The sequence below is a fragment of the Melospiza georgiana genome, chromosome 16 (assembly GCF_028018845.1).
Source record: "Melospiza georgiana isolate bMelGeo1 chromosome 16, bMelGeo1.pri, whole genome shotgun sequence".
Classification (NCBI taxonomy): Eukaryota; Metazoa; Chordata; class Aves; order Passeriformes; family Passerellidae; genus Melospiza; species Melospiza georgiana.
In genome coordinates, this window is record NC_080445.1 from 13,857,697 (window position 1) to 13,871,940 (window position 14,244).

The 14,244-nt window shown below is 46.8% G+C and overlaps 1 protein-coding gene across 4 annotated transcripts in view; it reads right to left on the reverse strand.

Moving 5' to 3' along the window:
• MGRN1 (mahogunin ring finger 1) overlaps positions 1-14,244 on the reverse strand; it is a 48,958-nt gene that overhangs the window by 9,970 nt on the left and 24,744 nt on the right. For all 4 annotated transcript variants that reach the window (XR_009115314.1, XM_058035638.1, XM_058035640.1 and 1 more), the window contains exons 5-9: positions 11,926-12,043; positions 8,464-8,530; positions 5,620-5,672; positions 3,360-3,407; positions 351-419 (exon numbers count right to left, since the gene is read on the reverse strand). Coding sequence is in view for 3 of the 4 variants with exons in the window: in XM_058035638.1 (XP_057891621.1) it covers positions 351-419; positions 3,360-3,407; positions 5,620-5,672; positions 8,464-8,530; positions 11,926-12,043 (355 nt within the window). In the remaining variant the exon portion in view is untranslated. The remainder of the gene's footprint in view (positions 1-350; positions 420-3,359; positions 3,408-5,619; positions 5,673-8,463; positions 8,531-11,925; positions 12,044-14,244) is intronic.

The following is a 14,244-nucleotide window of genomic DNA, read 5'->3' on the forward strand; positions in this document are numbered from 1 at the left end:
GCCTTGACTGCAGAGACACAGCAACACTGCCTCTCTACAAGCCCCAAAAATCAATGCTCTGACACACCCCTGGGGCATTGATGCCCTTCTCTCCTGCAATCCCAGCCACAGGGAACATCCTCAAGAGCCTCATGCTGCCTAAAATTACTTCAGCACAACTCCACTGACTGTTTGGGCTGACACCAGGGATGAGCTGTCATCCCTGGCCTTCTTGGGTGCCTGCAGGAATGGGCAGAGCCTGGACTGTGGAAAGCACCTCCACCCTGCCCTGACAAATCCCCATGGTTGGGCTCAAAAGCAGAAGGTGCAGGCTGGGAACTGCAGCTGAGGGAGCTCCTGGGCACCTTTACCTTGGTCTCCTGGTTGTTCTTGTTCTCGATGCCGTAGATCTCCTGCAGCAGGTAGCTCACCCGGTCAACCTGGGGGAGAACACCACACTGCATGAGTGACAGCTGCTCTGGCATTACTGCTTTGTGACCACCTTCCCTCCCTCTTTCCCTGAGTCAAATGTCACATCTAGAACTCCCCTGTAGTGACATGAAAAAGGTAACAAATAAATATTGCAAAGGACAGCTGGGAGAATGAGCCTCTCCTTGCTCAGAAAGTAGAGCCCATCCTGCCTGGTGTGAGCAGAGAGTAACAGAAATGGCTAGCTGGGCTATCAAGATAATCTAAAACCAAGTATTCTGCTTGGCCCAGACATTGGGAATACACACCCACAGCTCAAATAATGCAGAGGCAATCAGCCTTCTATACTCCTCTCCTCTCTGAGGTCCTGCTTAACTTCAACCAAGATGAACTTGCACCCATTTTTGCAACCTCAGAGGATGGGCTGTGCCAACAGCTCCTTCCTGGCACACCAGTGGCAGCACATCACCTCCCTGCCCATCCCTGGGAGCATAAGGTTGAGCTACTGAGGACAGACAAACTGTGTCCCTTAGCATGAAGAGCACTCAAGGAACAACTCTGTGTTAGTGCAATGTCATTTACTGCCATCCCCAGGCCCTTGGTGGCATCTCTAAATTGAGGGTGTGGTGGCAGAAGGTGCTTGAGGCACAGCTGGAAGTTGGTCAGAGCCCCAGCCTGGGACAGCTCCAAGGCATGATCTGCAAACTGGCAGCTGCCTGCAAACCCCACTGAGCAGCTGAATTTCAGCACTGATTGAGTCCTGTTAAACATCTTCATTGATGACCTGGATGAGGGGATCAGATGTACCCTCAGTAAGGTCACACACAACACAAAGTTTGGTGGGAGTGTTCATCTGCTGGATGGTAGGAAGGCTCTGCAGAAGGATCTGTAACACCAGGGGAGGCTCAGCTTGGACACCAGGAGGAATTTCTTCACAGAAGGGGTTGTCAAACATTGGAAGGGCCCAGGAGGTGATGGAGTCACCATCCCTGGAGGTGTTCAAGGAATGACTGGGCTGGGTGCCATGGTGGTGACCACTCACAGGTTGGACTCGATGATCTTGCAGCTCTTTCCCAACCTAAATGATTCTGTGTGTCTGTGATCTGGTGCTGCACAGCAGCTTCCCCAGAGCAGGATGTGTTCCTCCACAGAAACCCTCACAGCAGGTAAAAGGGTGAGGGGGTTGCAAGGTACCAAGCAGGCACATGTCCCAAAAAGTGGGAGGAAACACTTTCCTGCCATCTCCACATGCAGTGAAGCCAAGCCACCAGCACTCCATGCTAAAAGAGCTCATCAATCCCTTGGCTTCTGCAATTTCCATGTCCAAGTGGCCTCTCTCCTCTCTCTTGTGACCACTCAGCAGAGGAGTGGCTTTGCCATGGCACCCCAGTGCTGCAGAAGGTGACACATGGCAAGGTGGGGGCAGGAGCTGGCTGTACCCAGAAATTCAGAAATGCTCTGAGCTGGGACACAGCAGTGATAACAAACTAACTGCAGAGTGTCCCTGTGTAACTCAGTGTGCAGCTCACAGACAATCTGTTCTAGGCCTGCATTTCATGGCAATGAGATCAGCTGTTGGACTGCTGAGCAAAACCCTCTGCAGCAGCTCACAACTCACCCAGGAAGTTTGGGAACAATTATGTGGGAGATGTTCTTTTGTAACTTGGCATTTCAAAGAGAGCCTTGTTCCAGCATCCTGACTCCTCAGAGGATCATGAGGAGCAACTGTAAGTGCAGAAGTTGTCAGCTCAAAGCACAGAAGAGGTCAGGAAGAAAGAGGCCCAGTCCTTGCAGGAGTCTTGTGTTCCTTTTGACTTCTTCCCTCTAAAAATCCTGAGAAGCTTCTGTCCCAGTAGGGAAAGGGTGAGCAGTGCAACAAAGCTCTTCCTGGGAAGAATTCCAGGTTTCCTGAGTGGGAGTAATTCAGAAGGAGCAGGTGGTTGTACACAATTCTTCACCTCCATGCTTCTCCAACCCATCCCACACCACATCATCCTTCCACAGGCTTCTGCTGCCATTTACAGCCTCAGCAGATGCACACAAAGCCACTGGCCAAGTCCAGGTCATGGTTTTCTGCTGACCCAACTGTTTGTATTCATCCATGCTGACTTTCTTCAGGCAGGTTGGTGCTTACACTCCAGCTGATCAGCTCGTGCACTGCTGCCTCCTGATCAATGCCCACAAAAGGTACCCACAGCCCTGGCAGTGGCAGGGAGGGGAAGGCAAAAGAAAAGCAGAGATGGCAAAGGATGTACAATGTTATACAGATGGTTTATTCTAGACACAGACTCTACACCTCTGCTCTGTCTCCTAAGGGTGCAGATGCTATCTCAGTTTCAGTGGTGCTGTGTGTTTTCCCAAATGCCATCTTGAGCTATGATTACTGACACTGCTTGTAGCTCTTTTCTGACCCAGGGACTGGAATGAACATCTTAGAGTAAACAGTGTCTTATTAAGGCACTTAAAGGTAGCAAAAGGAACTTAAATCAGAAACCCCCAGCTATCAAGTAAGCAGATGAAGTGAAACTCATTAAAAGCTAAAACACAGCACATAGCTAAAGCTGAAAGGATCAACCACCAAAATTTCATCTCTTTCTTGAAGACATTTCAAGCTGATCCTTGCAGCAGAATCACGACCAGATTTCTTTGCAGAAGCTGAAATTCTTGGCAATCTTAGCAGTTGCTTATGTATTTCTGGCTATGCAGGACTGGATGCAACCTCAATCTTGATAAGACACTACCCAGCTTCTGCACATCACACCACACCAGCATGGGGGACAAAATGGCAAAATAAAGAGTTACCAGCACCTTGCTGCCTTTATTTACAAAATCAGAGCTAAGGAGGTGAGACCTCAGGCTCTCAGTGAACACCAAACCCTCCCTCTGGGCACAGCCAGGCACCTGAGGGACACCAGGAATTCTTTAAGAGTAGAAAGGAAACAGGTACTTACAATCTGCTTCTGTTTTAGTGGTTTCACTGAAAAACTGCCATCAACGTGCTAGCAGGAAAAAAAAAAAAAAGACATTAAAACATGAAATAGCTGCAGTGCACAAATCAGAATGGGCTCATTTCAGAGCTGGTGTCTGCAAGCTAAGGGGACAGTGGGGTTTGTATCAGCCTGGATGGCAGCATCCCTCCCAGCAGAGTTACTGGAACAGGGTACTGGGGAGCTACTGGTCTGCTCCAGAGCAGAGCCAGGTTGGCTTGGCTGAAGTTAAACCTGGCTGAAGTGGCTCAGAGCCCACACAAAACTCCCCTGGCACACTCCCTGGATGCTTTCAGACTGCAAGCAGTCCAGCTGGGTGCAAACACTTGCAGCCAGTCCAGCAAGACTTGGTGGGGGATATTTGTTTGTACCCTAACACCAAATGACAGAGTCACTCGAGGGCAGAGCCCTGACAGAGCAAGGGGCTGCCATGAGGCTGAGAACCAGGTTTGTCCACTGGATGGAGTCAGAAACAAGTCCCATGTGCTCCACATCCTCAGAGCTGGGAGCCTTTCCTTTGCTCAGTGGCAGCAGGAACAGCTGGAACAATTCTGTGTGTGCCTGGTGCCACAATTAGTGATGGGAGATGTGTGCCAGTTCTACTTTCCCCATCACCCACAAGGGCCACTAAAGAAACCAACTCCCCTGGCACAGCCTAGAGAGCAGCAAAGGAGACTCAGGGGATGCTCAGCAGGTCCTGGGAACACTGCAGGTCTGCAGGAGTCTCAGGAGGAAGGGACAACAACATCACACTCCAGACAAAACAGTCCTGTTTTCAGGCAAACAAGTTTCTGCCTTTGGAGGAGCTGCAAGGTCAGACTACACACAGAATCAAGGTTATTCCTCTGATCTTAAAGATACATACAAATAGCAAGTTACCAAGTCCTGCTGCTCTGTTTTTCCTCTGAACAAGCTCTGGGGATCAGCAGTGCTCATTTATCAAGGACCTCCCCCAGATTTATGGACCTACACTTCAAAAGCTGCAATTACTTTAAGGATGGGGAATATATTTTAACCAAACAGGGAGGATGAAGAACTCAACATGTACTTTGCCTTGTGACTTTTTATTAAAAGGGAGATTTTAATCTTGTTTTAAGCATTCAGTGGAAGATGAGAGATAAGAAGTGGCTGGAGTATGACTGAAGGATTCCAGTGTGCTGGTTTTTCACATCAGCCAGAGGAAACTACAATAACATCCCTGCCCTGCTCCTAGGGGTGCTGCAGCTGACTCCTCTCATTTCTGACACATGTCCAATTGCCAAGAGTAAAGCTACCTACAAAGCCAGTGCTCAGAGCAGCCTTTCTAACAGGGAAAACTCACTTTCTTCACAGATCAAGTCCAATTAAAAAAAGCAACCTAGAGAATCTCCCAGCCATATGCTTCCTTAGGACTGACTGTGCTTGCCATGCCCTCTGACTCAGCTTGTCACCATCCCCATTATCCACCTCAGAGGAACAGAATTAGGACCTGGCAGGCACCAGGCACACTGAGATACACAAGTCAGCCACCTGCCAGCTGGGAAATGGGGAATTTCCAACAGCACAGCACTGATGCTGCTCCCCTCTACATTCCCAGCTCTGCTCCAGCAGCTCTTGCCTCACCTCAGCATGTCACTGCAAGTATCCCCTGCCCAGAAAATGTGTCTGCAGTGTTACCACAACCAGACACAACAGGGTTAAGTCCAGTTATGGATATTGCAACTGTTTTCAGGGTCCAGTTACCAAGGGAAGAGAGTTTGTCATCAAGGCTTGTGCACACAGCTTGGCCTTACCATGTAGGCAGGGCTCAGTTCCATCAAACACCCCATTCACAAGCAGTGGAACTCAGTCTTTACACAGGGTGCATCCCAATCCTTGCTCCTGGGTGTAAACTCAGGCCTAACAATAGTGCAACAGGGTCTGGACACAGCAGATCCAGTTCTGCAAAAATCATGGAGCCCTGGAAAACTGCATGGCAGCAGCCATGGCCAACACCTTCCCCCCTGCATGGGAGCACAGGAAACACCCCTGCCATTCCCTGAGTGACCAGCTCAGGTACAAATGATCATTACAGGCTGCTCAGAGCTGCTGCAAATGATTCCTTGTACTACAGCAGCAGCCAGGAACCCCAGGCACAGGCCAGGACTCTGCTGTGCCAAGTGTTATATAAATACAAACTAATGACCCGTGGAAATGTTTACATACACAAGAACAGGGACAGAGGGATGAAAAAACCCTCATTTACCTTTTCAAATGCAGCCAGAAGAACATGGGCATGACCAGTGACCTCAACCACCACTGCAAAAAGAGAAAGGGCAAAACTGGTTAAACCTCTCAAGCAGCACCAGCATAAAAGTATCCTGAGCTGAATTTTAGTCCACTTACAATGTCTGAGCTGCCATTTGTTCTATTTTCACCTTCTGCATTTAAAACTTCTCTTATCTTGTCATCAGGTGGGTTCAGAACAGAGCAAGAACAAAACCCTGCTGAGCCCTACACAACCATTCCTTCATTGTCCCGGGTGCTCCAAACTATCCCACCTTGTTAGCAGAGGTTGGAAAGGGACAGTAAAACAAAGCACTCAGTGGGATTCTCCTGTCCCCCAAAATTCCTGGGTTTAATTACCTGAATTTATCACAGAGCTATCTGGTTTAACAGCAATTGGCAGCACTTCCAGCCCTGTTACTTATCATTTTATTTCAGTCTGGTCAGACATGCTTATAAAACAATTATTTCTCATACTGACTTCAGACACTGCAACATCTCTGTCCAGCTTTCCACAAAGACAAACATTTTCCCTCTTCCAAACTTGAGGGTTCCTTTTTAATCCCACAGCAATGGGAAGGGGCTGTCAGACGTTTCAGTACTGCATTCCTGGCTGCTTCAGCAAATAGAGAGAAGAGGAGGTGAGGTACAATCCCAGCCTCTCTGACTCTTGACTCTGAGGTTCTGTTCAGCTCCAGCTGGTTGGATCCTTTTCCTGAATCCTGTTCAGACTCCTCATATGGAAGTGGGAGACAGAGCTTGTGAAGGAGTCACAGAGGGAAGGAAGGCATGGAAGCTCTCAGGCTGCTTGGAGTGAAGAGGGCTGTGCTCAGCACAGGGAGGAGAGCTCTGCCTGGAAGGTGCAGCTCAGGGAAGCAACTCCTGCTCTGTCTAAAAGGGAAAGGAGCTCCACAGCTTCCTCTGAGCTCCAGAACAGCAGAGACAACAGAGGCTATGGCACTCAGACCACCAGCTGTATGTGACAGGGGAGATTTGCCTGCAAATGTGCTGGGTAACTGAGGTTGGTCATGGTAATTGGGGTGGAATCAGGGACACAACACAATGCAGAGAAGGGGGTTAAAACTGGGAATTCATCTGCTTGCTTCTCTCACTGCCAGCCAAGAGAAAGGCTGCTCTATGTCTCAGAGTAAACAAAATTCAGGTCCCTTCCCTCAGTGTGAATGGCCAAGGAAGGGGGAACAGCTCAGAGTGGTGAGAGCTGCTCTGTGCAGCACCTTTCCCCCCTGTTCTGTGCCTCTCCCTGGGAACAATCCCACTGGCAGGGCTCTCACTGCAGGCCAAGGCAGAGTTCAGTCCAAACCAGCACCTCCCTCACTGCTATTTTAATTTACCATTCAACCTTATTTAACAGCTGTCATTTTCCAGGTGCTCCAAACACACCACACCAGCTCCTTCCAGTGCCATCAGTGAAAAAAAGAACCAAAATGCACAATTTCCTCAGATCTTGCCCAAATGTCACACATTTTTGTGCTGATATTCTTTCCAGAAAGGGGATTTAAAAGCAGTTGGTTTTCTAGGTTATTAAAATAGATGGGAGTAGATTATTGGCTAAGGCTGGGCATGGTATGTGCATAAATGTATGCTTCCCATACTGCCTCCTGTTCTATTTTTGATCCTTCTAGACAAGCCCAACATTACAGAGTATAAACACCTTGCCAGAAGTTCCATAAACAGAGGAAGCTGTTTTATATTTCTGGTCAAGAACTACACATATATGTCGATTTTACTAAGGGTGCCTGAAATCACTAAAAATAGATGCACTTTGGAAGTAATTTCCTTTATGTTGCACTGTACTTTGTTAGTCACACTTTAAATTGGCTTATTCAGTTCTATTTCTGTCTGCTTGGAAGACTGTAAAACAATGTAATGAGTTTTTGAGCTTTTTCACATTTACAGCATAAGAAACTGAGCAAGTGACTGACCCAAACAATATGATCAACAATGGATTTTTTTTCTCTTCTAATTATCTTAAATTTTGTACAAAATGTTACAGAAGTGAAATGCTGATCCTCCTGACCATAAAAACTCCCAGTTTCAAAGAAAATGTGAGTTCCTTGTGCCCTGTTCATTGCCAACACTCCAGATGAGCCCAAAAGCACAATTCCCATAAGGGAAATACCATCTATGGTGAATAATAATCTAAAAATAACACTCTAAATATTCACTAGACTACCCTCTCCAAAAGAGCAGTGTGCTTTAAAAAATAATCATCAATTAATCATAATTACAAATTATGATTAGTTTTTAATTATTTTTAAAATTTAATCAACAATTATTTCTCCTGAAAGGTTATGGCTTTTCTTATTCAACATCCTCAGAAAAAGCAAAATTTCAAACTGCTGAATGAAGCTGCATTTGGCTGAAGAGTGACCTGAGTACTTTAAAGCCATTTCCTTTTCTCTGCCCATTTCCAGGTTTTTAGGATGACAACTGACCCCTCCAAGAGGGAGAAAAGAGCAGCTCCACCCTTCTTGACCTATAAACTGCAAAAGCACAACCCAACAAGCAAGGATGTCATTTGCTCTAATTTGTGTGCCTGGCACTGGTGGCAGAGCAGGAGCTCTCCTAAACACTATTCCAACACTAAATACCTGGCCATTTTCCCTGTAAAACAATGAAGGCTATTTTTAAAAGTATGGTTTTTATGTGGTTAGCTTGGCCCTTTTAATAAGGGGAAGTTATGGTGATCTCTTGAAGTATTTTTATTCTGGAAAGGCTCCCCAAGGAGGCCAGTCCTGAAAGGGGTCACATAAACTCAGAGAGAGCCAGGAGAAGACCATGGGAACAGAAAATCAACTCTTACCATCCCCTTCATCCACCACTGCTCTGATGACCACAGGGAACACGCCACGGTCCAAGTCAAAGTTCAGCTGAGGGAAAGAAATGAGCTGAGGTTACACAATTCACAGCAAACCTGCCTGAAGACCACACTGAGATCATGTCAGCTCAGTGAGGGGCCCTTCTGACACACCCCCAGCTCCTGGTCCCAAAAGGACACACAGAGCAGGAGTGTGGCCACAGCTCCCTTCACAGAGAGCAGCAAGCACAACTTCCCCAGGAAGTGAGAAAACTCAGAGAATAAAAATGATTCTTATCTCCACTTGCTGCATCTGTTGTTCAGCACATGTAGAATGTGTTATGAAGATTGTTTACCAAAGAAAGATTTCTTAATTGGACACTGGTGATGGTTGTTTACATTGAGTGACCAATTAGGTCAAAGCTCTAAGGGGTCACAGGTTTTTCTTTAGCCCAACTTGATATACTATAATATATAGTGTAATATAGTATAGTAGAGCTTAATAAAGCTTTTCTTCAGCCTTCTGAAATCATGGAGTCAGAGCACATTATTCCCCAGATGGGGATCATCCTACATCAATACAGGAGGATTTAAAATTCCAGGCACCAACTTTAAAAAGGAGTCAACTCCAACATACACACACTGACGTGGCACTGAGCACCAGCAAAGCAAGGCAAAGGATGTCAGCTGGAATTCCTAATGGTATTTAATTCTCATTAATTCATGGATCCTAAAAGACTTCTGAGTGATTTGTAGTAGGACAAGTTTCTCAAAATATATCCAGTGCCACAATTTTGCCTCCACACAACAGGATACATTGGCCTCAGCACAGCAGCACATTGTGCTCCCAACACCACAAAGAGACCCTGGCTCTGCTATGCAGTTCCTGAAGACATAAGAGCAAAATCTGCAAAACTTCAAGCTCACACAACACTTTAAGGAAACACAGGACTGATTTTCATCTCTTGGCATATCATGAAATGCAGGTCCTTGAGTTTCTAATTGGTGAGAGTGAAAATTTGAGTGCAAGGGAAACAGTCTCAGTTTCTCCCTTTGCCCTGCACTTCATTAAAGCACATCAAAAGCTCTGTGTCATCTTAGAAATACAAGGAAAAGGCAACCTTACAAACACTGTCCTAAGCCAGGAAAGGAAGTGGCTCAGGGACTGGATTTCTGTTGCTTTTGTTAATTACCAACTTGGATGGTTTTGTCTCATCTCTTGCCAAGACTGAAAAAAAGATGTCATTTCACCCTGATGCTCCAGGTAATGTTTTCAGTTTCTCCATGAAAACTGAGCCCCAGTTCCAGGTGCTGCACCAGTTCAGACAGTGCTTTGGGGTTTCCATCACTTTGCCACAGCCCCAACATCATCTGCAGCCTGATTTGCTCCAGTTCCTCAAAAGAGAAACCATTTGAAGGGAAAGTCACATCACAGAACTGAGGTTGCTTTACCATATAAATTCCAGTGTTCTTGAACAAAAGGCCTCTTTAAGGCACCATTTCACATTCACTTTTAGGGCCCTGAACACAACTCACTCAACACAAGCCATATTCTATAATTTCTAAGCAAATCAGTAAATGAGAAGATAAAATAAACTTTTATAAAGCTTTTCACAGAACAACCCAACATAACATCAGTCTCCCTTCTTCCCCAGCCAAGATCTACGTCATATCCGAGTATTACACTAAACAAAAACATGAAATAAATCTGGGAGTTTTGAACAATACCAATAACAAAGCTGGAAAGAAATCTGAAATGTCAATTGCACACAGCTAAGACAGTGCCAGCTGTCTCAGATAAAAGTGCTGCATTTTTGTGGCCAGTTGGGAAGATTTAGGACAAGGACCAATATGTAACACAGAGCTGACACGGGAGGGGAAACTCTTTGGAATCACAGTGCTTGTTCCACATTTTTTCCAGCTCCCAGTAACACCAATGAAAAAAAAAAAAAGAAACAGAGGATGCAGCAGAACAAGTAAAGAGAGCTGGAAACTCATTTTTCTTTTAAGCTGTCAAAGGGATATGACTTTAGTACTTGAGTTAAAACCTTGCTGACAGGAACAAAAGTAAAAATTAAGCTTCTCAATTCTTTAAGAAGAAAGGGAACTGAGCTCTCTCAGACAACAGAAGGGATTGAAAAGCAGCTCTTCCAGGCTTTTGTAGGCTGAACTTGTGAAATCATCTATTGGCAGAGAAGCCAAGACATCAGGAGACCAGACTCTGCAGGCTCTTGGTAACCACCACGGCATTTGTGAAGGCACGGGACTGATTATAGCTGTAACTGTAACTTCAGGACAATAGCTATTCAATCTTTCAAATACATGAAAGATTACTTTTTTTTTTCCTTTTTACCCCTTTATTTCTTTTTTTTTTTTAATAGGTAGAGTTATCTACCAAGGTTCACATACAAAATACACTTGCACATGTTTGGGTCAGGAAATGAGCACCATTATCAGTGTGCACTTCCTGGGAGAGGAACCAATATATTAGCAACAGCCACAGAACAATTACTCTGCCTTTGAAACATCTTACCACAATTCTGCACAGAGCAGGGGAAAGACCAAGGCTTTCCTTCCCTATGCCATGTGCAGGGGAAGCCTTTGGGTGAAAGTTTTAAAGCTCAGAAATGAGATGCTTACTGCCCATGTTGGAATTTTGCAGATACCAAAGATACCAAAATTAACAGCACTTCACAAATCTTGCTATGCAGAAAAGCCACAAACCTTAATTAAAACCAAGCCCTGGTCTGTTTGCAGTTATGGGTTAAATTAAGAAGAGGAAAACATTCCCTCATTCAGGATTAATGCATCAATGTAAATCTGCCCCAGAAGGAGAATATCCCTTCACAACACTGTACTGCTACAGGATAGTCCAGGATGTGGGCCTTTAACTGAACAGGACTCTTCCAGAGCAGTGGTCTCCACACTATTCTGACTATTCATCCCATCAGTAACATGTTTTGAGCACATATTCCCAAGATATGTGTGTTTATCATCTGTGGGTTATATACATGTAGTTCTGAAGTCCTTGCCACACCCCAATGAATTTTAGAGACCACTGTTCTAGAGGACCACCCAAAAAACCCCCAAAATCTTCCAACTAAAACCCACAAAAACAGTGATCCTGACAGACATTTGTTCCCACAAGCTCTTTGGCTGGCAGGGAGGGGAAGGCCAAGGAAAGCAGGTTTTCCAGGAAAAGCTCCAGTGGCAATCTCTGCAGCCTCCCTCCTAAATCAGCTGATCACTGATATCAAAATCACTTCTCTGGATTTCCTTTCCTCCTTTCCTGGCCTGATCTGCCTGCCAAGTTCCCATACTGCTCCTCCCAGGGCAGTACCCACAAAACACACTGGAGGAGCTGGGAGAAAGTGTCCCTCAGCCATAGTAGGGGACAGCACTAAACAGAGCCCAGTGCTTTGGGGACAACAGGGTGTGGAAAGAAAGGGACACTGAGAACACACTTACCTCATCATCCTTCCACTCTGAGAAATCAATCTTGAAGGAAGGCAGGGAGAATTGCTGGCTTACCCCTCTCTTGTAGTGAACTGTCTCAGACTGCAGAGAGGGATTCTTTGTGCTGTATCTGAGGGAAGGGGAAAGGAAAACTCAGTGTGACCAAGGACTGCTCCCTGCCCTGCTCTTGCTCACTCGGCCTCTCAGGAATCACAAGTGGCAGCTCTAAGGGCAGAGCTGGCAGGGGCTGGCAGCCATTCAGTGGGGACACAAAGAGGGGAGGGAAAGGTCAAAGCAAGAAGGTGAGCACAGGAAAGAGAAAGCAGCGCAGACAGGCAAGGTCTGATCGTGTCCATACTGACCTGCCTGGGTGCTGATACAGGGGGTGCAGCAGCTTGGCAAAGGCCTGCTCCCTAAATCCATGGCCTAGCTTTAGGCTGGCTTTAGGCTGGCTTTGAGCCCAGCACAGTCCTGATTTCTGCAGGAATCCCAGGAAGAACGAGCTATGACCTAACACAGGGAATAGACAACCCAGCATGGTGCTGAAAGCTCTCCTGTGCCTCCATGGGACAGCTCCACAGGGGGAAATGCTGCTTGGCTTCCACCATCCTGCTGAGCCTTCAATCCACCCCTCAAGCCCTCCTGTGCTTCCCCAGGGGTGATGCAGGGCTACCAACAGCACCTGAGAGACACCAGCCATCCTCCACCCCAACCATCACAATTCTTCCACTGTCCCAAAGCTCATCACTGAACACCAGCACTGCCAGGCTGGAATAACATCTGGAATGGGACCACAGCTGCCATCCACCATCTTCTGCACCCTGAGCCCACCTGGTGCTGTCCTCCCCAGGAGGCATTTCCTTGCCCATTCCCCCTTTCTGAAGGGTGATGTCTTGAGCTGGATGTGCATGGCCTCTCCCCGTTCTGGCCCAGGAGAGGAGGCAGTGAACCCCAAAGCAGGGTGGGAACAGCTGACGCTGCCTTTACCACCAAAGCCTTTCTTGTCAAATGACCAACTGTGTGCTCAGAGCACACTGACAAACTGGAGAGAAGGTGAGAGATCCCCTGCCCAAGAGACACTGCAGCAACATCCTCCCTCAGCACTGTGACAAGACAGGCTCCAGCTCCACAAAAAAATCCTCTGCCTTTCTCTGGAAAACTCCAACAGCTCCTGCACCCTCTGAGGATCCAGAAGGTCAAGTGTCACAAGATCCATGTTAAATGCTGGGAGGTCGTGACAAAGGGCAGGTTCACCATGTGCACTCTGCTCTCTGCATTAAGTTATTTATGACAGTACCCTCAGAGCCCATCCTGCACTGAGCTGAAATTGTGCTGCTTTACTAGAAGGTCTCACTCCATCCTTTGCATTTCAAGCATGGTGTGGGGGAGATCAGAGTGACAGGTCTTTTATATGTGAATTACAGAGCGAGCAATTGAGTGAAGTTTTATTTACTGAGTTGTCAAGCACAATGAATAGAGCAAGCCTGTATCTAGCTCCTTTTGTGGTGCTCTCAAAGCTTCCCAGCTCTGCAGAGAGGCACAATTCTCCCTCCACAGCTGGGAAAGCAGGAGATGGAAGAGTGACTTATCTAAGGTGACAGCAAGTCAGGAACTTACTGGAAATAAAGTGCAGGGGAGAGAGTGGAGGTGGGAAAGGGGTGTAAACATGATGCTGCTGAGTGCCAGGAATGCTGGAGGACCTGCATTTACAGCATCAGAAACCCAAACTAGGCTGCAACAGAAAAACAAACAACACTCTTCCAAGGAGGACAGGGCAGAATGATACTCACATTGACTCGCTGCTCTCACCATCCCTGGGAAAAGAAATCAACCAGGCACAGAGATTTTCTGAGCTGAAGAGCAGGACAAAATTATTAAGGAGGCTTCCCCAAGTGAGCTTTATGCCTCAGACTGTGTGACTGCCTGGCCCCCATTGCCAAAACACATCAGACTGGGATCTGAACAGCCAGATAACTCTGAGCACCTCCAGCCAGTGGGCTGCTGAATTCCCTGCCAGTCTGATGGCCCCTGACTGCCTCACAGAAATGGATCCTCCTTTGGGATGCAAAGGTTCCAATGGGATGCAAAGGCTCTCTGCACAAGACAACACTCCCTGTGCTACACAGGAGGGAAACTTGACAAGCTGTTTCAAAGCAGATATCCTGCATATCAGGGTCTAAGGGGCCTCTACCCATCCCCTGCCCCTCTGGTTGGCATCTGCTCCATTCACAGTTATCTATTCCCTGCCTGTGCTGCTGGGGGCTCACAGCAAACAACAGCAGGGAAGCTCTGTAAGCTGTGCAGATGTGTTACAGAAAAAGAGAACATGTA